This window comes from Amblyomma maculatum, chromosome 2 (assembly GCF_055883805.1).
Source record: "Amblyomma maculatum isolate TAMU_Amacu chromosome 2, ASM5588380v1, whole genome shotgun sequence".
In the NCBI taxonomy this organism is placed as follows: Eukaryota; Metazoa; Arthropoda; class Arachnida; order Ixodida; family Ixodidae; genus Amblyomma; species Amblyomma maculatum.
In genome coordinates, this window is record NC_139345.1 from 51,805,451 (window position 1) to 51,833,224 (window position 27,774).

At 41.5% G+C, this 27,774-nt stretch overlaps 1 protein-coding gene across 7 annotated transcripts in view; it reads right to left on the minus strand.

Moving 5' to 3' along the window:
• Nucleotides 1-562: 562 nt before the first annotated feature.
• Nucleotides 563-27,774, minus strand: part of EndoA (SH3 domain containing GRB2 like, endophilin-A) — an 88,785-nt gene continuing 61,573 nt past the window's right edge. For 3 of the 7 annotated variants that reach the window (XM_084594142.1, XM_084594143.1, XM_084594144.1), the window contains 11 exons: nt 27,642-27,710; nt 26,704-26,776; nt 26,158-26,292; nt 22,596-22,729; nt 21,789-21,855; nt 21,423-21,523; nt 21,013-21,116; nt 19,895-20,064; nt 12,528-12,650; nt 5,422-5,699; nt 563-3,837 (listed from right to left, as the gene is read on the minus strand). In XM_084594142.1, the coding sequence (XP_084450268.1) occupies nt 5,470-5,699; nt 12,528-12,650; nt 19,895-20,064; nt 21,013-21,116; nt 21,423-21,523; nt 21,789-21,855; nt 22,596-22,729; nt 26,158-26,292; nt 26,704-26,776; nt 27,642-27,710 (1,206 nt within the window). In that variant the 3' untranslated portion in view covers nt 563-3,837; nt 5,422-5,469. The remainder of the gene's footprint in view (nt 3,838-5,421; nt 5,700-12,527; nt 12,651-19,894; nt 20,065-21,012; nt 21,117-21,422; nt 21,524-21,788; nt 21,856-22,595; nt 22,730-26,157; nt 26,293-26,703; nt 26,777-27,641; nt 27,711-27,774) is intronic. The other 4 variants (XM_084594145.1, XM_084594148.1, XM_084594147.1 and 1 more) reach the window with 4 other exon arrangements.

Genomic DNA, 27,774 nt, shown 5'->3' on the forward strand with positions numbered 1-27,774 from the left:
ATCTGTAAAGCACACTGCTTTAGCATACCTCAGCCATTGCCCAATTAGACACAGTGGAAGGCTTAATAAGCTTGATCGCAGGCTTGTGCAGACAACCAAAACAATGGGAACACTTTAGCAACACTTGCTTCCAAGTTGTTGTTCTTTTGACTGTTATGGACACTATGCCCAGTTTTCATTGCGAATTTTTTTTTTGTATAAACCAGCGCGAAGACACGGGACGGAGCAGAAGAAAGAGACACACACACACGGCGAAGAAAAGACATACATTGCGAAGTGTATAGGCATGGACGTAAGTAAATGGAGCATGATATTTCATTCCAAGCACATTTTCTCCTTACCTATCAAAGAAACATTCTTTTTCCATAAAAAAGAAACTACAAGCACATGCCGCAGCTGGAAATTTAGATTCAGCAATACAAAAAAATTTTTGAAGCCAATAGAATGCTCCATTTACTTTCGTCCACACCTCTAAGCCTTGCACTACTACAAGAGCGTGCTCGTGATGAGAGTGGCAGAAGGTGTAAGTCGCCTAATGTTCTTAAGAAAAGAGTAACAGATCTCTGGAACAACAAAAACAGCCTTTATTTGGGATAAATGTCTCTCGTTCGCATGACATTCAACAAGATTTTACAACAGCGAAAAAGAACCACGGCTGGAGAGAGTTCACTGTGATTAGTGAGGGACAGACAGAGAGAGAGAAAAAGGTACGGGCCTACAGAGGACAACATCGAGATCACAGCGGTTACGGTTAAGAGTTATGCTGGTGGTTGGCCAGGCTATGGCTCTGCACATGGCAATGTAGTACAGTATTTGGGGCTAAAGTAACCCGGGGTTTGACTTCTAAAACTACAGCAGGCTACTACGAAGAAGGAGGCCAGAGGCAAACTCGACAATGCATTTTGAAGTTGGAATGCAAGATTCCATTTGTTGAATTTGCTAGGGGTGCCGTATTGCCATCAATCAGGGACGGTGTGGGAGTTCTCCGTAAAACCAAATAGACAAGGATATTGCCCTTGAAACTCGGACAGCCGCATCGAGCGAGATTGTTCTTTTCTGGCAAGGACCAGCCACGTGTGAGCTAGAAGGCTGGCATATTCTGTGGACCGAATGAGGAGCGAGCTCAAATGCAGGAGGTTGGGGGGCCTTGTATTGCTGACTAGGGCATATTGCTGGAAAGGACACACCGGCCTAGCTGGTTGAAACACACACGAGTGTTAGAGCACGGATGCCCTCTGCGTGAGACTGTCTCATATGCAGTGAACGACGTTCACTATAACGCGACGCTAAAATATGCTTCGTACACACACCTGCATCTAATGACGCATTGTTCGTGTCTAGCTATCGCGGCATCTGGCTGCAATGCTTGAAAATGAAATTGAGGCACCAAGAAAGATGCAGATGAGAACCCCTTCATGACAGGACCTTTCGCCGGACTAGATGTGTCAGCTTCTCCGACAGCAAACACACCAACCACAGCCAAACAAGACATGCAGATGTGAGCACACACTGTTACACTGGATATGTCGGAACACAAGCACTGCACGCTATCTGAGAAACACGCAGAAAAGTGCTAGCGACGTGTGTTGCTTCAGCACTATTCATTCCACAAGTGACACGGTGAGCACGCACTTCGTTATAGCTCTAAAAAAAAAAAAAAAAGGCGTAGATAGATAAAACGCACTGAAAGGAACAACCTGAAGATCTGCTCAGTATAACTAAAATGAACAGTTGTGTGCTCAACCTCTCGGGCCTAGAAACCCAGGGCCAAGCAAATAAATTCTCAAGGTGGAGATCTGCATACATGAGCTCTTTGGGGGCCTCCTTTCATAATGGTCCATAATATGTCCCCTACCAATGAAAGAGGTGCGCGAACATTTATCGCACAAGCAAACCACAATCGGTAACTGCAATTGCAAGAGCTCGGCTATCTACACTGAGCTGCCTGTTGCCTAGCATCGTGCGTTGATGTTCATCAAAGAAAGGTGCCCTTGTCTTCAGGTGATGCGAACTGGCATAATTTGCACTCAGGAGAGTGGTAAAATTTGTTGAAATGATGTGGTCAGCAGTTCTACTCAGAAGAACCAGTAAAGCTTACCATCAAAAATGTGCGCTAAAAGCAGGCATGAGAAGCATTACATTGCAGTCTGACAAGCGGTAATCACTGTCATTTCTTTGAACGAAATAGTGAGAATGAACTTGGCTTCTATGCTAGTTGAGTGGAGATGGTGTAGTGCTTGATTAGAACCCTCGCAGGCTTCGATGTATTATTTGTAGATACATTTTTACTCATAATTTTACAGCACGCATCTGTAATGCGCACTGCTTTTGTATACTTCAACCATTGCTCAATTAGATGCAGTGAAAGGCTTAATAAGCTTGATTATATGTTTACGCCCACAACAAAAACAATGGGAACACTTTAGAGGGTTGGTACAATGGGAGCAACAGCGCTGGGGCACAGATGTAAAGAAATAAGCGGGATAAAACAGAAGGCCTTGTGCCTGCTTTCACTGCTTCTCTTTCGAAATTGTGTTTAGGTCTTACAAAAAATAACATGAAAACAGTAAACTGACCAGTAACTGGAGTGGCTGGGAGTGGGAGCATCAACAAAAAAAGAACAGCCTTTTTAGGCACTGCCCTTAACAAAAGGTTCTCTTAAGTTGTCCTTCAAAAGGCCTCACACGAAATCAGCTAGCAGTAATCAGGGTGCCGTCTCGAGAAGTTAACATTGAGCACAATAAAAAGTGCCCGCAAGCCCTATGAGGCACACGCGCTTCTTTCTTTTTTTCACCGCAGTACAGGCACGGATAGCACCAGCTGGACATCGGAGGGAAGCTTTTCACAACCGTGCTCTCGCAAACAACAGATGGTGAGGGGGGAAATAAAGCGAATGGGGCTGAAAACTTGCATCACGAGGTCAGCAGCCATCATTAAAACACCTCAAACTGGCTACGGGTACATTACCACTCTAGTAAAGCGTGAGGGAGCAGAAGAGGGGACACTACAGAAGCCGCACGTGGGCGACAAGCGTGTGGATAAGTAGCATCTTCACCATTGTAAGCTTACGACAATTTCCATAGTGTAAATGTAGCAGCATCTTTGAGACAGCGGGACAGTCATAAATTCACAATCGATAAGGCTTACTACAGACATTTCGAAAGATGGTACATGATTGAAGCCATGAAAGACATATAGTCCAAGGCAGAAAATTGTCAATAAAATAAATAAAAAATAAAAGAAAAACCAGTTATGACACAGAACGCAAACAGCACAACACATGCTTTGCTTTAAGTGGCTTGTAAGACCTGGTTGTGTCTTACTATGATCTCGACAACAAAAAGTCGTTAACTGAGTGGTGCTTCGCAACATACACTTTGGTTCAGTCGAAGACAAAAAAAAAAAAAAAGAAGAGTACTTAAAAATGGTACCTGCAACCAACACATCCATCTAATTTGTGCCTAGAGAGAGAGCACTTTCGCTTTCTTCGTTCCATCATCATTCTTTGTTATTCCACGTGAACATAACTCATCAAGAGCGCAGAGTCCAACATAAATAAACAACGACCTAAGAAATGTCCGTGGCACTAAACAATAAATATTTACATTTTAACACTTAACACTGGGTGATAGCCATTGTGATTGAAAGCATGGCTTGACGAGAAAAAAAAACGAAAGAAAGCTTATAAACAACCCAACATGACTAAGTTCACATGTGAACCGTTCGCAGATTAGCACAAAATCAACAGACGAGACTTGTTGAATTCAGAGCTAACACAGGCGGGAAGCTGGTAGGGCCGCTTGTTTCCACAGCAGGCAATTGAACAGCCAGTTGCAACTGAAAAAGCGAAGAAGGGAATTGATACAATTAAACCTAAAGCTACACTACTACATTGTTCACCATGCCTTGCTGTACGCAGAAAATACTGCAGATGTGCAAGATGCTTTAAATTTGGTACTAACGTATCGTACACCCTTTAACAAGGACAATGCATTACACATTTTTGTTGATACCTTCCGCAATACTATTGTGAAAAGATTACTTTGGCTAATAGATGCAGTACTACAGACAACGTAGACAAAACTACTTAACATTAATATTGCCGTGAAGCCTTCAAAACTGTATTGTTTTTTAGCAACCACCGGCATGCGGCCTTATCACTCTGATTCTGGCACGCGTATCAATTCTGTATTCTTTGTTTGTTAATGCTCGATGTCGCGAGACGCACCTTTATCAGTTCCTTTGTTGCGCAAGATGTGCCGAGATTTGTCTCGAAGATTTCGGCCACTCACGTATGTTTCTACAATGTTCCAGGTTGTGCTTATGACAGTTTGAGACGTTATCTAGATGGTTCTGAGCCACCTTTAAATTGAGCGTTGATGTGTGCGACAGGCATTCTTAGTCGACGATCGACGAGCACGTTTGTTGCTATCGCCACCGCCGAGTTGCTTAGTTCTTTTGCAGGCGCAAGTCAGCCCTATAAAGAGTTAATTTCAGTACAATCATGCCTGTGTCTTCTTTTGGTGTGTACGCCCTTGTCACTACTATGTGACAATATGAAAGGCAGAGGACTGCTATGGTTTTAAGTGCATCACACCACATAGTATGAGATCCATAGCCCCCAAGAAATGTGGGAATGAACTCTGTTACAGTTAAGGCCAGAAGGGCTATTACTTGAATGGCACCATTTTTATATAGTACCTTTGTGACTCTCTGGGCCCATCCACAGATTTTGGCCTATGTCCATACTGAGATGAGGTTGTTAAAGATGCAGCAGTTCACGCAGGTGCAACAATTGCTGCTAAATACTGTTAGCAATTAAGTGCAAGTCATCTGACAATACAGGATTAGTTAAATGTACTTAAAAGCAATATCCAGGAACCCCAAGCTTTTTGAACCATTTAGAAGGATTGTACTGTAAAAATAGATATGAATATGAGGCAAATACTTGTGGCAGGCTCCTGGTGTAACTGCGTGTAACAAATTGAATAAGTGCAGAGGCATGAAGCCCCTGCCCACTTCTAGTACACTTGGAGCAGGTGCAAATTTGGTCCACAGAAGACAAACAAAAAAATGCATTGCCAGAAACCTTGCCTACAGAAGGACAAGCTTTAGAGAAGGATACATATGGAAGATGTAAAAAAGAAGATGGAGATGAAAAAAAAACAACAAAAAAATGGAGAAAAAAAAGGTTGCGAAGATTAACTTTGTGCCACGTGAAAAAATTGGCGTGCTCTCTCAATCTTCGCTCCAAGACAAGGATTTCCCAAACATTGCCAACTGCCAACAAATGTTTCAGTTGGAGGCAATTCAGCAGGACAGAGGTCTTGTTGCCAGTGGCTCAGGAGCTGTGAACAAGAACCCACTATACCTGCACATGGAAGCCACCCTGGTTCCGTGCAAACAGCTGGAGCAACTTACGTGGCATCTGCCAGCAGCAGCTGTCCGTGGCTCAGCCGTACCAGTAGCTCAAGGCAGGGGCACCACCACTTCGACGTAGTTGACGGGGAACATGCCCGTGCGGCCGTCGAAGCTGCCCTCGAACCAGTTGTCATCGACGCGGCGCACCAGCGAGATGATGTCCCCCTCATGGAAGCCCAGCTCGCCTTCATTCTCTGGGTCGAAGTCGTACAGCGCTCGGCAGGACGGGGCACGCGGGGCCCGGGCTGGCGACCGCACCGGCGATGGAAGTGGAGAAGCTGAGCCGCACCCGCCCCCCACCCGCCATCAGTAGGCATGCACACTCACAAGCACCAATCCCCCCCCCCCGGAATTTCTTGAACACAGACTCTAGCACCACCAAAGGGACAGACAGCTCATGACAACCACATGGTTGATGACATTAATATGAGTAATCTTAGGGTAGAATGAAATGCAAGTGTTTCATTAGGTGCTTTTTATTCATGTTCACAATGTGACACTGACGCACGGCTAGCCGTTTAACATGCATTAGCCAGGCCTTCACGCCAAAACAAAAATCATGCCAGATGCTGACTGAGGTGCATGTACCACGCAAGAGAATGTGTCCATGTCACGTGCACTTCATTGTGGCTAGTGCAAAGCGTACTTAACCTTGCTTGACCAAAAAGGTAACCACCCTGTCCGTCAATGCAGTGGCAAATTGTAGGCACCTTAGATCAGCATAGACTAGAAAAAAAGTGCCTGTCCGGCGAATGCATTGTCTTAAGTGCACATCTGCAAGTACAGTTATGCATGCAGGGTGACTGCGCCAAAGCTAATAGCAGACACATCCTGTTTGTGGCATGACATGTTAAGTGCTACATTGCCCTTATTTCGTAGCCTTGCATAGTAGCCTTGCCACTAATTGCAGACTACAATGTCAGCAGTATCCACTTAATAAATATGCTAATGCCCTGGTACACTTTAAAGCATCAATGTATAGCATCCTGCTGTTGATTTTCTGCTTCAAGATGCACATGATAGCATGATATTATAAAGTAAAACCTTTTTGATGTATTCCTCGTTCACATGGCTTCTGAAATCGAGGAAATAAAAATGTGTGACAGAGTTACACTATTTCCCTTTAGGTTCAAATGTTCACCACCTGCCTTTGCGCCTCATTTACCAGTTCCACTTTTTTAATTAGGTGTTTTAGCTCATTTGTTTTCCCAGATATAGTAAGCTAAATTATATAGTAAGCTAAATTTATCAGGCGTCCCAGCTAAACGCCACCAAACTTAGTTGCCTGGCCTAATTTGTAGTATTTTTTCTTTTGCCGAAGTTAATTAGTAGATACAAATTAGCTAGCATTTTAATTATCGGCTCAAGGAACAAAGAAGTCTATATATAATATACTGACTGCCTCAAAAAATACAGTAAGGTCATATCTGATATATCATGAATGTCCGCTAGTGATGCCTTAAGAGTAAATGGTTTGCTAGAGATGACAAGGGGGGAAGGGTCCTGCAAAAAGGAGCATTTGTTTTCATGTTACAGTCCAACTGCTGCTGCTTTGGTGGCTCGATAACGGCTGGCGTCACAGTTGCTATGACAACTCGGATGAGAGTCTGCTCTGACGTATGTGGAGTGAGGCACGACAGGATATTTGGTTTTTGTTAGATCTCATTACAGTTTATATCTAAATACCACAACTAAAGTTTGACTCATGACTGCACGTCCTGCCATGTGACTTTCGGTACCACTACTTCCAACAACATGTAATTACCCGCTTGTTCAATGTATGTGGCACACACAGATGGTAACCAACACTATTACTTCAATTGTCAAGGAAAAACAAGTTTCTCATAGCCTGGCCTCACAGGCCCAGCCTTAGAAAATGGCAAAGACATTCTCCAATTCTGCAGTACTTCGGACAACCACGAAAGCTACATGAATTTCAAAAAACGACATTTAGGTTGGTTTCTGCTTGTTTCTTTTGGTACAGATGTACTTTCCCCTAAGTGCAGGGAATTCCATGCTGAACTTGCATTTGTAAGCTTTCAAGCAGTCTAAAAATTTAATGAGCACCTCTATACTATGCACTGTCAAATTAGAACAAACGGCAAGTTCGGCTCTCTTTTTAGGCTACTATTATCGCAATTACGAAATCGCAGCAAGGGTGCAGCATACAAGACAAGACAAGGGATGAAGATGTCTCCAACCTTCATTTACTCTTATCCTGTGTGCTGTGTTCTTTCTGTAATGGAATCAAACTGTTTACCATCGCTGCCTATTGTTCATATAAGTACTTCAGCGGTGGTGATTTTACATATCAAATTTAGCGCCACTCTACGGTCCCGTCCTTGTCTCAAATGAGCTGAGAAGTCACGTGAACAGTCACAAATGCTTTCTGAGTAAACAACTAGCTCCACCTATAGTCCATACACTTTTAAGCATAAGCGCAAACAAACAGTCCAGATGGATGCCTCCACTTTCTATGGACGTTAATGTGAATGCATTGCAATTCTTTTTCTTTCTTTGTGTGTAACATATCATTATAGAAATGGTGTTCATATCAGCTTAACACATCGCAAGCGAGAAGGTTTTACAGTTTTTGTTAAATATGGCTCTGTCGTGCAGTGAAAAATGCATGTGTACAGTTGTGGCCATGGCAACTCAAGGCAGCTGCCTTCTCACATAATATTACCGTTGTGTTTTATTTCATTTTGAAGTTGCAGTGCAGAACTTGTACATCTATTTATGAATTCTAGGTCTTGGAGACTCACTAAGCCAGAAGGAGACATCAACTACACCGGCTCAAGCTCTTTTGGACAGAATAGCGAACAAAAACATCTCAGATGGGTAGTTCTCAAACGATTAATTCGAAGAATCTGCCGAAATTGTGGTTAATTAAGCTTTCCACCACACAACAAAAATGTCGAACTTTTTTTTTTGCTCTTTACATCTTTAATATTTCGTTTCATTCTAGGATGCTTTAAGTAAGATTCCTTGCCAATAAATTAGAGCATCAGTAGCAGGGGTGATGAAGAGAATGTGCAGCCGCCGTTAACCGAAAGAAATAAAACCCTGCTGAAGTGGATTAAGAAAATATTCTCATTGGTAAACGCTGAGTGCAGCTACACCCCTAGCAGAGAACTATCTACTTCTTATGAAGTACGTCCTAATGAAAGTTATGGAAGACCTAGTACATTTCCCCAACATTTATACGTTTCAAACAGATAGAATTGAGCTAAATGCCACATTGGAAGAAATCAAAGTTTTCATTGGCATTACAATGCATTACGATATGCATGGAAGTTTTGAAATTTCCGAGTATCCAAATGCATTGGCAAGAAGAAATAAGAGAACTGCGTATTGTGGATGCAATGATATCGAAATGATTTTTCGAGCATCGAGTAGCACTGCATGTCATTGGCGTCGATACTCCGCAGGATCCATTAAAACAAGTTTTAGTAAGTGGCACCAGTCATTGATGACGTCAGACACGGATGTTTTAAATTGGAACCTATCGTAGAAAACAGCATTGATGAACAGATGGTGCCCCTTTACAACAAGGGTCCCGGTAAACAATTGTGAACAATAAACCAAGTCCAAACGAGTTAAAGTATTTGCTCACTGTGCTAGGTTCTATAGCAACAATCACTGGCCCCTTCACCTGAATGCCAACTTTCCAAAAGGTGCCGAAAGAGTGGTTGTGTTTTGAAGTCTCAAGTTCGCTGCCGCAAATGTGGAGTTTTCCTTTGCCTAAGTGCCGTAAAGAACTGCGACTATGAATTTCACACCAAAAATTAGCAGCCATAAGAGTAGCCAAGCCGAGATGCATTGTAAATTTTCATGACTGAATATTTCTGTAAAGCTAAGACTAACTGAAGCTAGTTTTTCCTTGTGTATGTGGTCATCAACAATTTTTGCGACCATGAAGTGCCATGTGTACAAATGTACACATGATGGAAAAATTTCTGTTGGCTCAATAAACATCTCCTTCTAATGTCATTCAGTTAGGGTCCCTGTTAGAGATGATATTTGAACAATATTTGAAGGAATCACAATTTTCCTTCTTGCTTTTCTTAACTCATGCTTGGAGGGGCTAACGGCTAAACAGAGGTTGCATACGCAAAAAAATTTTTTTACTAGTAAAAAAAAGAGTAAATGGATAGCCGAGACTTTATGGCAAAAGGAATAGGAAAGAAATGTTTAATTTTTTTTTGTTGTTCCGATTGGTAGGCATCAGTGTTTATGATATTTTTGCTTCAACACAATGGGAGGGAGTGAAGCTAAATACTGCGACAATTCAGTGAAGTATTACATAGAATTTCATGAAGGTAGTAAACCAAATACCAATCTCAGTGATGCAGCATAATGACAAGTTTGGAGTAGATCACATCATCTTCAGTTGCATTACAGCAGACATTTGAGAATGTAAACAGAGCTGTTTGATGTTCGAACTTTACTGCTCAGAGTTCCAAGTTCCCAACTGCGGCTAGAAAATAACATATTTTAGTGCCTCAGTAGTACCCCCAAGGCAAAAAGGAAGACAGTGCACTTCAACATGTTAAGATTCACCCAACGGTGGAGTAGAAGACCGATCCCTCCTGTGATTTCCCCAAATCCACATGACTAATGTCACTCTCATTTAGAATTGATCGTTTCAGCTTCGTCCTGTCATCTGTGAGCGGTCCTGGTTAGCTCAGCTGGTAACACTGGATTCGCGGCCATGCTCGCGATCCACATAATATTCAAGCGGATGCTATGACGCACATAAACACATTAGGCGATCCACCACCTTCCCCTCTTCCTCCAGATCCGTTCCTGTCCCACGTTTCTGATTCTCAAGTTCTGCGCCAGCGAACACGCACTCTCATTCCTCCATGTTCGCACCCTCTCTCCCGTAATCTTACTCGGCAGGAGGAGGTAACAGTGTGCCGGATTCGGGCAGGGGCGGCTCTGACCCCATCTGTACGACATCGATGGCGCGATAAAGATCTGCCAGTGACTGACAGGTGCCCTCACTGTGACACTGCACCTGACGTCTGCGATGTGCGTCACTTGTTGTGGACGTGTCCTTCAACGACTCACATTAGACAACGGATACTCATGAAGGTGGGCCTGCGGTGGAATCGCAATTGCGATTATGAGAAGTGGACAATGGACAATCGCTACACTGCCAATCTCTGCGAATACATAAGCGCAACTGGACTTCACTCCTTCTTTTAACTTTTTATCTCCTGCATCCCATTCCCCCTTTCTCAACTTATGCCTTGTGGCAAACTTTTCGAGAAAAAAAAAAAGTAACCGCTAGGGCAGGTGCCAGCGCCAGGTTTGAACCTCGAACCAGGAAAAAGATTTCTCCAACTATATCTAAAAGTCGCAACTCTCCTCTCTAGCAGCAGCACACCTTTGCCATCCAATAAGAGTTAGAGAAATGCAATACTGTTAGCAGTATCATAATTCAAAACCATAAAAAGCTCGGGATGCCTGTACTGAACAGTCAACGGTTTTGCAACATAGTATTTAGCATGCTTACTGCCTCTCAAAGGTAATAAAATACACTAATAAACTGGGCACTGTAGTTGCATACATTCAGGCTCGCCTAACTATGCTTGAATGCAGCCAGAATTAGACAGTGCCCCATATTCAGAAGACCACAGAAATGGTGTATGCCATTACAACCACAACAACATCACAGCAAGTAAATGGGACAACACGAAGGTAGTAGACAACAACATCCATCCTCCCTTTGGTGTGAGAGCGCATATGAGCAGTGGCACTCAGAAAAAGTGTCAGATGCACGCAATGATAGGGGCACAGAAGAGCAGCTAGAAGTCGCGTCAGTGAGACATTGGGAACTCGCTCATGACCAAATCACAGACAAAGGCCAGCACCATTAGTGGATAAAATGCAAAGTAAGTAACACGCACACACACTCAGCACTGCTGCAGTTATTAATGAAGGTTAGAAGGCCACACCACAGTTACAGCAAACATGACAGTGAGAAAGAAAACGAAAGACAAGAAAGCCAAAGGGGACAAAGTTGGCAGGCAAAGAGAAGAAAGAAAGAGCGCCACCACTGTTCAACTGCCACACAGCGTGCAGCACCAGGCCATCTTATGCTAGCAATGGGTGGAATGAAAAAAGGCACAGTTGCACTGACACAAAATAGAACTGAGAAAAATATGAAGCGGCATCTTGTATCTAGTGCAACTTCCAGAGAATGCAAGAGAGCTTTAAAAATAGGCTTGGGAAAGTCTTGCCAGTATGAACTATTTAATGCCATACCCTGAGCAACGAGTTTTTCCGATATTTCACAGCAATGGTCAAAAATATAAATTCGTGAAAGATCTCTCCGGATGGTAAACAGATCACGCAATTTGCGGTGACAACAAAATGCAACACCACCGGTATAAAACAAATCTAGAAACAAACTGCTAGCTGGCACTCAAGGAAGCTCAAAAAACACCACAGGCAACTGGCATGTATTCATGCTTTCAACTTTCTGCAAATGATGGCCTCATTTCATTTTCAACATCTGCAATGGGCTTTCTGAACACAAGACTCCTTAGAAATTTGCTGAGGCAAGTGTGGACTGCACAACAGCGCAGGAAGAAATGGAATAAGTGTGCCAATTGCATTTCGATGAATTTCTCGCAACTAAATTTTGGACAGATATACAACAGCACGGGTATGAACTGAAAGCGCATTAGGTTGGTAGCCTGGATGTAAAAGCAATAGCAAATGTATTGTTACATGCCCAGATTTGCTGTTGCAAAGAGCTGTAACGAGTGCAGACCAATAAGCCAATATACCAGCTATTCTTTGACATGTTTTAATAGCTCACCTCACAATGTGTTCTGTACCTCTTTCTTCACCTAGCAGAGTTTGAGTGACAATGAACTGGAAATTGCAACTCAAGTGCAACTTTTGCTTCAGAGCTAGGTCCAACAACCCAATATAACGCAACCAAGAAAAGCAACCTTTCGAGGCACTGGTGGGAGGACAAGAAGAGAAAAGAAAGCCAAAAGGCAGGGTTGGGAGAGGGTGATGACGAAGTAGCGAAACGAAGAGAGCAGTGGTGGTGGTGGCGCCCTTGGAAAGAGGAACATGAGTACCATTGGGAGACCTGGAGCCAGGCGAGGCCCCCGTGCCATGCGGATTGGGGAAGCTGCCCAGGAAGAGGTTATTGGCAGGCCGTGGGTTCACAGGCGAGCTCAGGGGAGATCGGGCAGGAGACGCTGCAAAGGGGGACAACCCCGCCAGGTTGTCTATGTCATCGTTGGCACCCACGCAAGGGAGCGGGGCTTGCCTGCATCTCTTCGCGGGACTGACTGTCCTTCTTCCTTCTCCGACAAGACACATACGCACACACCCACTTCGGGACACACCTAACTACAAAAAGTTTTGCCCAGTGCACCAGCCATTTTTGATCAGTGGTGTCATAACTTTTCCTCTTTTTTATAATCAGTTGTCACTGTAAGTGAATCTCTTGGAAATACCTCGAGAGTAAAGCAGTAGATGTTAACCCGTAAAAAACTATGTCATAACACCTGGAAGCGTGGTCACTAGGTATATACTGATGAGCTGTTTTTCAAGGTGCCAACAGCCAGACAAAAAAACAAACATCGCAACTACATGTTTACACTACGCCTCTGGTCCTGAAGTCAGTGCCGAGATATTATCCACCAAGGTAATGGGAATTCACCCAGAAAGAAACAGCAGTGAGGGCCTTTCAAAAATTCCACTGCAACCTCGTGGGACCATAAGGAAGCTTCTTTAAGTTTGTTTTGACTGGTTATAACTTTATCTGAGATGTTTTAAACCGTCTTCACTCAGTGGGTGAGTTTTCGACGAACCTTCATAACGTGAATGTTGTAAGAATGTGGAGTGAGCTGCAGGAATCTTGAAGCCCAAGAAAAAATGGTTCGAGCCATCTAAAGCTTTCTTATCAGTTCACATTACGTCACCACCAAGAAAAAAGAACTGGGGGTTCAATATTTTTGTGGGCGAACAAATTATATTATTTTCATTATAGTATTTATAAACCAATCATTTCACAAATGCACTCACAATCTTGTTGAAACTTGTACCCATTTATATAATGTGTTAAATCAATACGGGTGTGAAAGTAAGAACAAATTTTGGGGCCACAGCCTCTTTTCGCATTATTTGCAACATAAAAAGGTTTTTATATTTACATATAGAATGAAAAACAAAGAAAAACAAACCAGTTCTGAATTATTATGAATAAAAAAAAGGATCCTCGCAGATCACCTCACAGATCAAACACCCAAATTTAACAGTGGGTAAAGAGGAGGAATATGGATGTTTAACTGCTGCCTATAATTTTTTTTACTTTAGCGCCCATACTTATTTTGTGCAGCACCAAATATGGTCCACATAGAAACAAAAATCTTAAATAAGCTTTACCATATTAATGGGGTATATTTTAAAACTTAAACATTCCCCGTGCATGCAGGAATGCTTTGCACCTGCTCGTGTATAATAAAAGTGAATAAGCTTGGATGAAATGTACGATGCCACAGTAAAACTAATTTTAGTTTAGAACTCGTTAGTGCTGAAATCCTATGAATGAGAAAAAAATCATACCAGGTGCCCAAAATTTATCACAGAAAAAGAGCTGACTACATATACAAGGCCCATCCAGCAAGAGCGTTAAGCAGTCTGAACAAGGCACCGAGTGCGCATGTGGTGAGTATAATAGATAATGTAAATGAAATGCGCAAGCACACAGAGGTTAAATGAATGTTAATCACACACAAGCACACCAGACAGCGAATGTAGATAACAACAGTGAGTAGAGGCGAAGCCTAACAAACACACAGGATGCCACCACATTTTAAATGCAAGTGATGCCATTTGCTGCTTGCATTGAAAAGCAATGGTCTAAGCTGTTAGCCATGCAATATGATAAGGGCCCTTCATTTCAGTATGGGAAGCATGTCTTCTTTGTTGTTTTTTTCTGAATTCTCAAACAAATTTTACTTGAAAGTCTTCCATAATTTGGCTTCTTTCAGATAATGTTTACAGTGCAAATAATTAATTGCACACATTTGCTTAGCAACAGGCCATAACATACTTTACATATATAAAAGCGCTATGAAAGCTACAGATATGATTCACATGTTTGCTTCTTCTTGTCCCCGCAATAGCTGTTCTTAACTTTCATTACTGTACAAAGTTGCACCATTTCTGCATCTATTCTAGACTCGTTGGGCCTCTGCTAGCACTTTGCAAACATAAAATATTTCGGTGTCATAGCTGCTGTGTAGTAAGACACAACAGTTTTAGAGCAACAGCTTATAAAACTCTACTGAGTGGTAGTAATTGATAAAGAAATGATAATAACAGCATGTTAGAGTGCGCTTGATCAGCCTTCTGTTAAAGTTTATAAACCAAGACTGTATTCCGCTACACTGCGCCACAATGTGCAGTTGTGCAGTGAGAGGACATTTAGCTTGTACTTGAGAGATAGCGCCACTTACATGTCCAAGTATGGTAAAGCTTTGGCTCCTGTCTACAGCCTTGAACAAGTGAGTATCTCTGCCATTGATTACATGATTGAATAAGAAGTCAGTGCTGCTGACATGGCTTTAGCAGCTGCATTATCTCCTCCCTTAACCACACATCTGCTGCTCTCCTGAATGCGGCGACTGTGGGCGTAGTATTAATATAAGGCATACACACAAACTAAGACACAGGCAAGCCCCAAGTTCACCCATGACGCCTTCATGGGCAAAGAGAAAAAGGCAAGCAAACTGCAAGGCATGCAGGAGGTATTTTTCATTTCTTTTTTTTTTTTTTCAGACACAGCGAGAAGAACTGCACACGCACAGTGGAAAGGAAGAGGAAAGTAAGGCTGGTGGTGGTGGAGAATGACTGCCCCATTACCTGCACAGCTACTGCAGCAACAGTTATCCTTCTGATGTAGCAGCTTAGCAATGTCACGGGTCCACTGAAAGAACTGACACTGGTGTGCTCCCTTTTGTTTCTCATCAACTGTCCCCTATTGCCATTCCAATATGCACACACAAAAACAATGAACATAATGCGATGAACTAACAACCACAACAGTAAATGTAGTGAGAAATCACCTGACAACAAATACCCTGTAAACAGCAACAGAGAAAGTGACACTGTTCAGATATGAAACAAGCTTTCTTTACAATTGATCCTGCTCAGCTCTGCAGAATATGCCAGCTTGAGCAGAGCACCTCGAATCAAATATACAGGGTGTCCCATCTAAACTGGGTCAAGGTTTTAAAAAAACCTAAGCATTCTTCCGAATTGAAATGAGGTCTATGCGGGTAGTATTGATGTCAAGTACATGCTAGCATTTTATTTTTTATTTCGCCCACTTGAATGATTAGTCGACATCAACTAATTATATTATTTATGATGGCTTTAAATACTCAGCTGTGAACAGGAAATGTTTTTGAGTACCACGAAAATGGTCTCGCCCAGGTACTTCTGAAAAGGTAGCCTTAGGGTAGTTCTTTTTATTTAGTAGAAGTGAAAGCCCGCAAAGTTTAAAGATACTACCTGACAGCGTGCTCCATGTACCCAAACGTGCCGCAGTTAGAGCGCTCTCATCCATGACCTGGTAAAGAACTTCCAGATTTGCGCCTCCTGTACTGCCCATAGCTTTGTGTTGCTGCTGGTTGTGAGATATGTGCCAATGGCCGACAGCAGTCGCTGACACTACCTCGTGACCAACAGCAATGAGAAGCTCTGTCACGAACAAGGCAGAAGGCGCAAATCTGGAAGTGCTTTACCGAGTTGTGCATGAGAGCACTGTTAGGTGGTATTTTTTTTAACTTCACGAGCTTTCATTTCTGTTGAATAAAAAAGGTTGCGCAAAGGCTAGATAATACCCGAGTGAAACCGATCTCCTGGTGTTCAACAACTCTGTTATTCATATGCAAGCGTTCAAAGCCAAAGTTAATGTTGGCCAGTTATTCAAGTAGGTAGAATAAAAAAAAAAAAGAACACTAGCTGGTACTTAGAGGGCCCCTGAAATGTTGCAGCAATATCCAATGGAAGAAATCCGTAGCAGTGGTCCTTATGAGTGCTCAAGTCAAATTTGAAAGCTTTGTGTGGAGCGTATAATTTGAAAATTATTTTTAAAAAGCGCTCTTCACGACTGCTCGCGACACATCCCCACGTGCACCACATGCAAACCTCCCAGTGACGTCACATGGGTTTGCTGGTCGTGCCTGCTCATTGAATGCTCCCAAGTTATGAGGGTGGGACAGGGTGTGGGGGGGACAGGACACCGTCGTGACTTGTTTACTTTCTTTTCTTTGCACCTTGACGTGCGTTGAACCAAGGGGGGAGAGGAGGAACATTATTTTCGATCGCTAATATCTTTAGTGCTAATAAAGGTAGCTTAAAAAGTTTTGTGTTGCAGTGACAATTGATGGAATACCTATTGCTCGGGTGCTTTTTTTAGTTTACGTAAGCAGCTTTTCATGGGTCCTTTAAGATAAACCTTAACAACAAGTGGGTTTGAATTCAAAAGTATACTCAGATTTTTTTTTTTTGAAATCTTGCTCCATCTTAGCTGTGACAACCAGTATAGCAATACCTGACTGCAGCTTCCGAGCTCTAGGGAAAAATGTACATTAGATAAGCCTAGCACACATTGCACACCAACTGTATAAGCATGCATTGTTACACTCTCCAATAAAATATTGTTGCAATTTCTACTATGGTGCAAGAGTAATGGCAGCGTTAGGTTATTTATGGATGTGCATATTCCATTAACAAAAAATCAGCTTTGCACCAATAAAAAAACAAAAATACCATAAGGAAAAGCCTTATATAGTATCGATACATTTTCGACTATACTGGACGTCCTCTGTAATAAAATGCGGACCAAATATGAATTCATAGAGCAACTAGATAAAAGAAAAGAAGTTCTAAGTGCAGATAACGGGGATAGCACAGAATATGTATACTAGTATGATAAGTCAAACTTGACGTCCCAAAGCTGCAGATGAAAGAGAATACTCCAACAAGTTGTACATGCAAATTTCGAAACATTCCACCCCGAAAAAAGCAAAAAAGCAACAATGAAATGAAGAAAATTAAACAAAGGTATCAATGAAACAAAAGTTCATTCGCATGCTTGTAAACAGGAAGTAAAAAATTGCACCTAACCCTTCTTCAAGAATTCAGTTTCGTGCCAAAAGGTTATAAGTTATTAAACATATAAAACAGGTGCTGCAACTAGCAGAGAAGAAGCAAAATAAACCGCGATTTGTACAACAGCAACAGAAATTGTCAAACCACTCATGGAAAGCTAAAATTAGAACCCCTGCACGTGGTGCAACAGATCACCAGACAGGCGTTTCTTTACTTAATGTACCATAATAAAATTGGCCTGCCATCAGATGAATAATATTTTTTCACCAAAACTTAAGCTGCCGAGATTGGATCAATCCCTAATAATAAGACCACACTTTGCCAGGAGAACAGTCTTTCATAAATCGTTTTTCTCCGGCACGACTGAGCCGTGGAATTGTTTCCCATCCTGTATTGTTGAATGTTCAAACGTGAAATAATTTGAAGAGTTATTATTCATGCATTGTAATTCTCTCCTGCTTGAGCAGCACTAGCTGCCTGCAGTATTCAGAAACAAATAAAAATAAATAAACTGCTGTGCTTCACATGTCTTTGGAACATTTAGTGTGTGCATGCATTATTTGTGCTATAGTATTATGTGATAGCATACTAGGCTTCACATTCTGGTGCAAACTGTGAGTCTACATTGATTTCTCAATGCAGAAGCATCCCAGAGGGTGACAGGCCACTACCGCATCATACTTTTAAAGTAATTAAATACAAAAATCTACACTTAACGCATCAGGAACATAAAATCCAAATACTGAGTGCATGCAACTTTCTAAGATTCTGATTAAAAATTTTCAGGCTTTAACCATAAACAAACACGACACACATTCCCACTTTTAATATATTTGCACAATAGCAATTTTCAAGTTTCCTCCAAAACATTTCAAGCCAACCTTTACTAAGCCAAAACTTGTAAAGCTTTAGATACTATTGTTCATTTAAGCTATTGTTATACACTGAGCCTCAAGATTGCATATACAGTGGCCTGCCAATTAAAGGGAATGAAGAAAATATCCCCTCCAACTCATGAAAAGGAGAAATCAAGAATATAAAACTAAAAACAGTGTACAGTATACTTCAATGCTTTTCTAGAACCTGTGCACGTAAGTACAGGCTTTCAGCAAGGCAAAATACGTACCAAAACACTTACGCGGCTCCTCTAAAAAACGTGATAAAAGCCTGTCTGTTTCAAGAAAAAAGGAAGGAAAGGAGGCAGAGTATGTACGAATAACACACAAAGGAAGAACTTCAGAATTAAGGCTCGAGATTCTCAACATCCTATTCATGCTTAAATAATGACAGAGCTAAGGAGCTTGCTACTTGTCTGCCGAAGGCTTTCTTGTGCAGGTAAAGATGTAATGAACTAAGCAGTAGCAAGCATGCACGCACGCACACGAAAAAAATGAATTTTTAACTGAAAGGAGTTTTAAGCATGAAACACCACCATGGAATAGGGCATTTTTATACAGCCTAAACACAAAATCATGTAATATATTCAACTTCAAATCTTGGGATATGTCGCTAGATTCAACTACTGCATCTATGATGCACATCATCCACACGATGCATGCCTGCCCTCTACTAGCTTGTTTAAAAGCCACTAGCACACACCTGACAACAGAAGACAGCCAGTGTGTGGTGCGAACATTAAATGCTACACTGTTAAGAGTGTGCACTGGTATGGGTAAGCGAGCTTCATGACTGACTACATCAACAGTTTCTCTGTAGCACACATTGCTGGCAAGGAATAGCAAGATGGTTGCTGCGCAGCACTCTTGATAAGATCTCAAACTACTCTGCATGTGATAAGAGAACAGTTGCTACTGTGTGCAGCAATGCCCGTGTAGCCTGTCTGGTAGCGAATGTATATAGTATTTGAAAGATACATCATAAGCACTATCCGACTTGATCAGGTTTAAGAAATATGAACTGGTTCAAAGAGATGAACAAAGTGGAACATCTAGTAACTGCAAATTTCCAGCTGGTTAGGCACCCTACACAATGAGGAGGAGGACAATTTTTGTCATCCCCAAAAGTTTCTCGAGTCCCGGAGCCTCACTGCATGGTTCAGCAGCAACTGTGGCCTCATGCGGCGTAATCTGAGAGCCTGTAGATGAGCCCTGTAAATCAGAAGTCCGTGATCGTGGTAAGAGCAACAAAATGCTACATCTACGGAGGCGCTCAAGAAGTGGTGATGAGACGCGATACGCAGCGACCCATGAGCACACATCTCTTGCTGCAATCCTAGCGGCAAAGAGGCAGGAAACGATGGGCGGCCAGCTGCCCCTCTGAGTGCTGCCGTTTTATCTGCCACCACCAGTCTTACCAGTTGGGGCCGAGGAGAAGAAGAGGGAGTTTTGATGGGGCTCGCCATTGAAGATGCCCCCACCTGACTCGACCATGGGCGAAATGTCGTCATGGATCGCCGTGAGGTTGAGGTCAGACAACTTCTTTGGCTCGTAAGGCTCGTGTTCATGTGATGCTGCCTCCGCTTTCCTGCACAGGAACGCTCGAGATGTTGTGGCACGCTTAACATGAGAATAAAGTCTTGCTGAAGCAAGGCTTATCAATGCTTTGCTACCGCATCTAGATAATTATGGTCTGATGCAGTTCGAAGGTGGTCACTCTAAACTTAACCTGCTTGAAATAAGGTGCTCGAATATAGGGTTTAGTTTTGCAAGAAGCCTGAACTAAATACATGCACATGCACTTGGCTAGCTGCCTTTTTCCCCTATCATTCAATGTCAATTTTATTGCAGAGTGAATGACCATCGCACTACAATATTACTATTAGAGTTGTTCAGCTGAAATCAAAGCGGTAACCTTCCTATTGCATTAGCTGGAGAAAAAAATAAGTTCTGCCTTGTTTACTGCATTTGCCAATCACATGGGCATTTATATATTTAATACAATTTCACTAGCTTGGTAGTAGGGGGCAAATTTCAGTTCGATGAAGCAAACTGCTACATCTGCTGGCTATACTAACAATACTACTGTACCACACTACCTACGTTTACATCGCACATTCAAGAAATCTAAGTTTAGAGATTCACAACTCCAGCATGAAAGAACAATTAAACTCAAAGAAATACAAATTTCGGTGTAAACCTTGGAACCAATAGGGAACAATACAAGACAAGGTACCTCACGCTAAAGCAGGCTCATTAGCACAGTTGAGCACAATTTCTACAATCACTACAAAAGTAAACAACGTGACAGTTGTTTAGCACAGTGCAGCTGATACTCCAGTATGAAGCGAAAATTCTTGAAACAACTGTACCATCGATGCTGTCACTGGTACTTCCTGAATAAATAAAGACACACCTTATTACAGGCTTCAACCTTTACATAGCACAAGGAGGAAAACGAGAAATGCTACTGTTTTTGTAATTGGCAGTTCTAATTAAGTGACATATTGGAAAGGTTCCAGCAAACACAACTCACTGTTCAAGCAACCGCTCTGTTAGCCCCTGGAGAACTTCTGCACACTGCTGGTGGTATTCACAGAAGGCTTCGGCGAGGGCGTGCAGTTGAGAAATCTGCTCTACCTGTGGAATGAAAAACAACATATACTGTATTTACCATAGCCTCACTTCCCATGCTATCCACTTCATCCATCTAATGCTTGAGCTTTCCCCACAGAATAAATGAATGTGTGAAGCTCTACTATGATGCTGACATCTTTTTCTTTGGTTTTATGCTTGAACAAAAGAATGTAGTTCTAGTTAATGCAAAATCTGACAAAAATAACAGCTGATAATGTTTAATTCATAGATAGAAACTATTCTCACAGCATGCAAGGCCTCAGATAGATAAGGTAGTCAGCCCAGGAAAGGAAGTGACAGAAAGCTTACGTCATTTTGTAAAAGGTTGAACATGCCCATGGAAGCCAAGTTGAAGGACTCTTCAAATTTGTCTTCGGCAAGCTTAATCTCTTCCTCGGTCAAGTGACCCCCTAAAAAAATATATGATGTGACCATGTAAGAAAGCTCTAAAAGCACAATTATTTGCAAAAAGAATGCGTGCTTAGGATACCACCGTTCACAATGCCTGCATATATTCATGTAAAAACACTGCGGTCCAAAAGCGTGTAAAGAGGTTTCAAGCATCTAAAAAAAAAATGACAAAAAAAAAGAGAAGGACTTCATGCTTTGCAAGGCCTTCAGTCTGCTTATACACATTGCTCTCCATTGTAATCTACAGTGGCAATGTGAAATTACCTTTCAGCTGTTTCCGTTTCTTGCAGTCATAGTCCAGACGTCGGCCCTGCAATTTCTTGCGATGATGCTGAAAAATGAAACATGGGCATGAACACCCGTAGATGTTTTGTTATTTCACTCATCAATATGCCAGCAGACATCAAGACGAGACACTCTGTGGCAAAGGGCACTTAGCACATGTTACGATTTTAAAGGCATTCTAGCCCATTTCGCTAAACAACGCAGGCAACAATTACCAATGGCTACAAGTACACATATGAAAAAAAAAGAACAACTAAGAGTTCTTTGCAGCCATAGCCAAAAAAAAAAAGAAGAGCCCGCAGTAATTCAGCTCCCACAACATAAAGAAATACTGCTGAAGACAAAGACGAAAAGATAAGGGCATTGTTGAGATATTCACATGACGTCTTTCATATATTTGGTTTTGTATACACTGCTAGGCTCCTTTACATGCTTTCCACGCAGCTTTACAGAAACACATGAGGTCAGGTTTTAATAATGTTTACATGACTCATGTTTACCACATGCTATAGCACACCACCATATAGCTGGTAGCTACCTAGTTTTAGCAGTACCGGTGTCAGCATATATGATACCAACCAAACAGAGCCATGGCGGCATTTAAGTGGGCGTTAAAACTTAAAAAAAAAAAAAAAAAAAAACAAAACAAAACAAGATACTGCAAGGATGTCTGCCTCTATAAGGGCAGCCTATCATTCAAGCTCGAAAACATAGGTAACATAGTGCAAGGTATCTAACGATAATATCCAGGGCTACAAGCATTAACGGAACACAGGCAGGACGCACCAAAACATCCTTAAGATCCTTGTTCTGAAGTTGGGTCAGGGGCTCAAGAAAGTTCTGTTTCACATTATCTTCCAGGGCATACTTGATGTCTGCCAGCTGCTTCAGTGCCTCGCCAGCCTCCACCAGGCTTTGCCCTGAATGGGAAATCAATGAAAAAACAATAAAAACAAAGACATGTCATATTTGTGAGCAAATAAAGTGCAGAGCATGCTATACTTTGTTTTCAAGCTGTGTGTGTCAAGAGGCACTACAACATGAGAGTTTGGTAAAATGAGTGCCACAAGTGAATGGCACACCTTTGGCATTCCTATATGGACAATCTTGGTAAAAGTCCTGAAGCAAAAGCATTTTCATCCTAGCAGCAGAGCAGCGACAGCATCATTGAAGGCCGATAGGCCTTTAAAATGTGGGAAATGGTTTCTTGTGACAGCAAGAAACTACCTCATAGCATTTCACGACCCTTTAGTCTTTAAGGATGCCATGATGGCTTCATTTTGTAGCTAAGACAAAAGTCCTTAGGGTTTAGGACTTTTGACCAAGACTGTACTTGTAGCCCCCCTCAATAATATGGTCTGGAAGTGTGCTTATCAACTGTAGTTTGTACAGCCACAAGCCCTGAAGCTGTATTAACTGACAAAGCTGACCCATATGCTTCTCAGGGACTGACTGACCTATAAGGGAGAACACATCTAAGAAAAAATGCAAAACAGTCTCCCTGTCACTTTTTAGAGTGTAAAACAAAGGAAGAACTTGTATTAAATTGTGTGACCAATTAAAAATTTTCAAAAGAAAGAAAACAAAAACTTTCACCTCATATTACTTCCTACACCATTCGGTAGTTAGTGAGCATGTCAATACAAGACCTAAAAGTTAACACACAGCCAGAACAGATTTAAGGTGAAAAAACAAAAGTAGCAGTACAGTTACCAATAGAGAGAAAACTCAAACGCATGTTTCTGCATGACCATTATATGCTACCAATTCCACTAGTAAACTATACCAATGTGGAAGCTTGGTTATGGTAGTGCTAAAAACCAGAGTCCTGAAGTGGCACCTGCAAGGTGGGGTTGCCATTGCTGGTAATGCTAGGGAGCCTACATATGTTGCGCTCCCGCCCATTTAGGGTGGCACCAGCCTTTGAAGGAGCACTTGCCGCCACCTGCTAAAGACCAGTATTAACAGTTGAGCGTTGTCATGGAAACGGCGCCATTCTGTGACCCAAATGAACCTGCACGGCCGGGCGCTCTGTATGCAGGAAAATGTTGGCGCTCGTGCATTGTCCGACTTTTTCTTCATTGTTCACTGCGTGGAATTTTATTTGCGCCCTGCAGTGCATATTGATCATACTGTTTGTCCGTGACACTATATTCGTTATACGCTTTATTTCTCCACTGCGCGTGCGAAGTAGCCCTCTAGAAGCAGCGCACATGTTAACAAATGCTTGAGATGAGACTTTTCTTTTTGTGTGAGTGGAAGTATTACTACTCGTATTTTTGATACTATACTATAATAGGCAAAAATTAGCGGCTGTGCTTAAACGAACTGTCACTCTTCTTAATGGAAAAAGCATTAGATATCCCATTATACAAAAGGCGCGTGTCATTGACCGTCCATGGCACGAATTTTAGATGGCGTTACTACCCCAGTGCACGATGTCATAGGATGTGTAAGAGAATATGAATAGCGATGAATGATGAAAGGTGACGTCCTATGATCTTATAACACACGGTTCAGTCATATCTTGACTCATAGCTAGTAGTCATAATGCAACGTAACATGACTAAACACTTCAAGGTAACACATTATAATGACACATGACTAGTATTCATATTGTAAGGTGACATGGCACAGCCCTTTAAAAAGAAAAGTGAGGTGTAGAGCCTGTATAAACATTACTGTAGTCATCACTTATGGTCGTAATCATGACTTATGGCTCGTACTCATAATTCAATGTGGCTAACTTTACAAATAATATATTGTAAGGTGTGGAGTCCATGCAAACATTATTGTTATAACTCGTAGTTGTATCGTGACTCATAGTCACAATGCAAAGTTGCATTATACACAGTAACATACTGTAAGGTGTGAGGAGTGAAGCCTGAAAACATTAAAAATAGTCATGATTCATAGTGACAATCATGATTCGCAACTCGTAGCCATAATGAAATGTAGCATGACCCAGCACTTTACAATGTACCATACGTAATATGTGCAGCATTATATATACAGTCATGATGCAGAGTGATAATGACTCATGACTTGCAGACATATGTTATGTAGCATGACTAAGCACTTTATAAAGTAGCATCATGAAAAAAATGTGTAAGCATGACTCATGACTTGTAATCTGTTAATCACAATGAGCTAATTAGCAGTTATTGACTAAGACAAACAATTAATGTAGTGCAATAACACTTGTTATAAGCTATCCCATAATATACGACTCGAAGTAATTAAAGCTCCACTGTTATTCACAACTAACTAATTAATGCCAATTATAAGACTGGCAATTAGTATAGTGCAATTGTAGTCGACATAAGCTATCCAATGATATAACACTTGATGCTCATACAGTTCAATTGTAATCGCAATGAATTCACAGCAAACAATTAGGACCTACAATTACTTTAGCACAATTATACTTGGTATAAGCTTTATGATTAATGATGCAGCTTAAAGCTTCGAGATCGAGATCAACTAATTAACGATAATTAAGACATGCAATTAGTCCATTTCAGTATGTGCTCGACACAACCTCTCTTAAGACGTAATATTTGTGGCTAATAAATACCATCAAACACAGATACTATGGACACTTTCTGTACACATATTCCGTACACAACGCACATGAACTAAATAATTAAAATGATGCGATGCATTAGCGAACTATACTTCCCACTAAGACATGTTCTTTTGGTTTAATTACAAAACTGTGATCTCCCAAAAAAGCATGTAAGGTTCTTAATCTGATAATACGGCCAAATTCTCCTTTTACATCAGCCTCGTTCTATAGCATATACAAATTGTGCCACTAGTAAAGTGGGCCATAAGATGGTGATGGCCGTTTTTAGCTAATACAAGTAACCCTAGCATGAGATAGCACCATACTATAAGGGGCAGCGGTGCAACATGTAGGCTCCCGATGGCAATGCCAGACACATTTGGCAAACACACAACCTGAAATGGGGCGACAGTTGGGTCAGAGTGCATGCTGCCTCTCACAGCACACAACAGTAAGCAAACAAGTTTAGAGGTAACAGCAAACTTCCTAATCATGCCAAGTGTTAACAGTATACCATTTGCAAAGATATCTGTCCCTTCGTTATTTAGTTATTCTGCCTCTATTATTAACAAACGTTAATTACAGACTGCTTATTCCCAAGGTGCACAGCTTGTGACTTTCTCACCACATGTAAAAAATGTGATGAGTCTAAGTGTTGTGCAATAATGTTAAATGTATAAAATAAGTTCAGAGGCAAGGGATCGGCTATGTATCTCGAAGACTCAGGCAGTGCAAAGTGTTCTTCACCGAAGGTGCAGGCAATAACGTCATGGCACTGACCGAAAGGGCTTTCCTCGCCTAAGTCGGTGCCGAATTTGACCATGGATTCCCCCAGGACTCCCTCCGGCTGAGGATATGCATGAGTCTTTCCCGTGCCTCGGAGTTTCGTGCTTACCATCAGCTTTGCTCGGGATGCTGAGTGGGAAAACATCGAAATGAATTAGCTTTAACTACAGACAGTAACACAAAACCAATTATTTATGTCTACCCAGACTGACTATTTTCAGAGCATCTCAAACTTTCCTTTTCTTTTTTTTTTTAAGCTTCAGTCATTGTCAGTCGTGTCAGAGTTGTAAACAGCATTGCCTCAACTGTTCGTTACTGGAACTTTTTTTCATCATACACTGAGCATTAGTGCCTGAATGCCAGCAGTCAATATCTGGTATTAATGAACTGCAATTTATTTCAGTTTTTTATTCATTTGTATTTGAAGCAGTTGCCATCAACAAAAATTCAAGTAAGTTGCTAGCATTGCACACACACAAAAAATAACACACAATAGTAATCATCCCATCTTCAGCTGCCAAAAAAAATCCCTTCACAGACCTGGGTTTGGCTGGAGGTATTCTTTCGTCTTTACTATCAGCTCTTCCACTAATTCGCTGGTCAGGTCTATTTTCTGCAGAAAAAGGAAAGGAATGAAGAAGCAGTTTGTGAATATTCAAAATGTTGAATATGAATTGAATATATTTGTTATATGTTTTGCATTCATATTTGAAAAGGTTGATATTCAGAATTTTAAAATATTCAAAAATTACCTAATACATTGAATATTTTAGAAATCACCGCAATTTCACCGCGTTGTGTGCTTCACTGCAATGCTTGAACACGTGACTGCAGTGAAGTATCCTCAAAATGCAACGGGGGGCCACATTGTAAACGGAGCCTTACTGACGGCGTGCACAAAGCAAAGGATTTGACGAAACAGGGAGAAAACGTCGTTCACACTAAGGTTTCATCTCACATGCAGGCAGCCATTGTGAAGGTGTTCATGAGATCAAATTACTCTAATGCAAACGGCTTTCAGCAGTTCTTTCAGGCTCATTCTGTAATTCAAGCTTTCGGTTATTTGGACATTTTTTCTAGTCCCTTGAAGGTTAAATTACCGAGAGTTTACTGTATTATGCAGCAATATGAAAGATCCACCTGGTTTCATCAACCTTCCTGTACAAAAAACCGATGTACAGAATCCTGTATAAAATTTATATAGGATTTTCAATGGCTGTACACTTCTATGCAATTCTAGTTTAATTTTATTTGCAAATACCATGTGAATCCTGAAATAAACAAGGTGAACAATGTTTGCGACATTTAATTTTCAGTTTGTTTTTTCACTGATGAGATATTCGAAGGCATTTTTTTCACACATTCATATTTGAAAATTTCAATATTTGCACATCCTTATAGTGTCAACTACGCACAACTACTTCAACAAAGCTTCTCTGCAAATATAAGAAATGAAGAGCTGTTACTTAGATACTCACCCTCTCCATTTCCATGTACTCCTCCGTGAATTTGGTGCCTTCTGCTCCTCCAATCTTTTCGCTGACATACTGAAATAAAATGCAGAAGCACAATGTAGAAGGCAAAAACGAGGAAAGCAGGAAGGAGCACGAC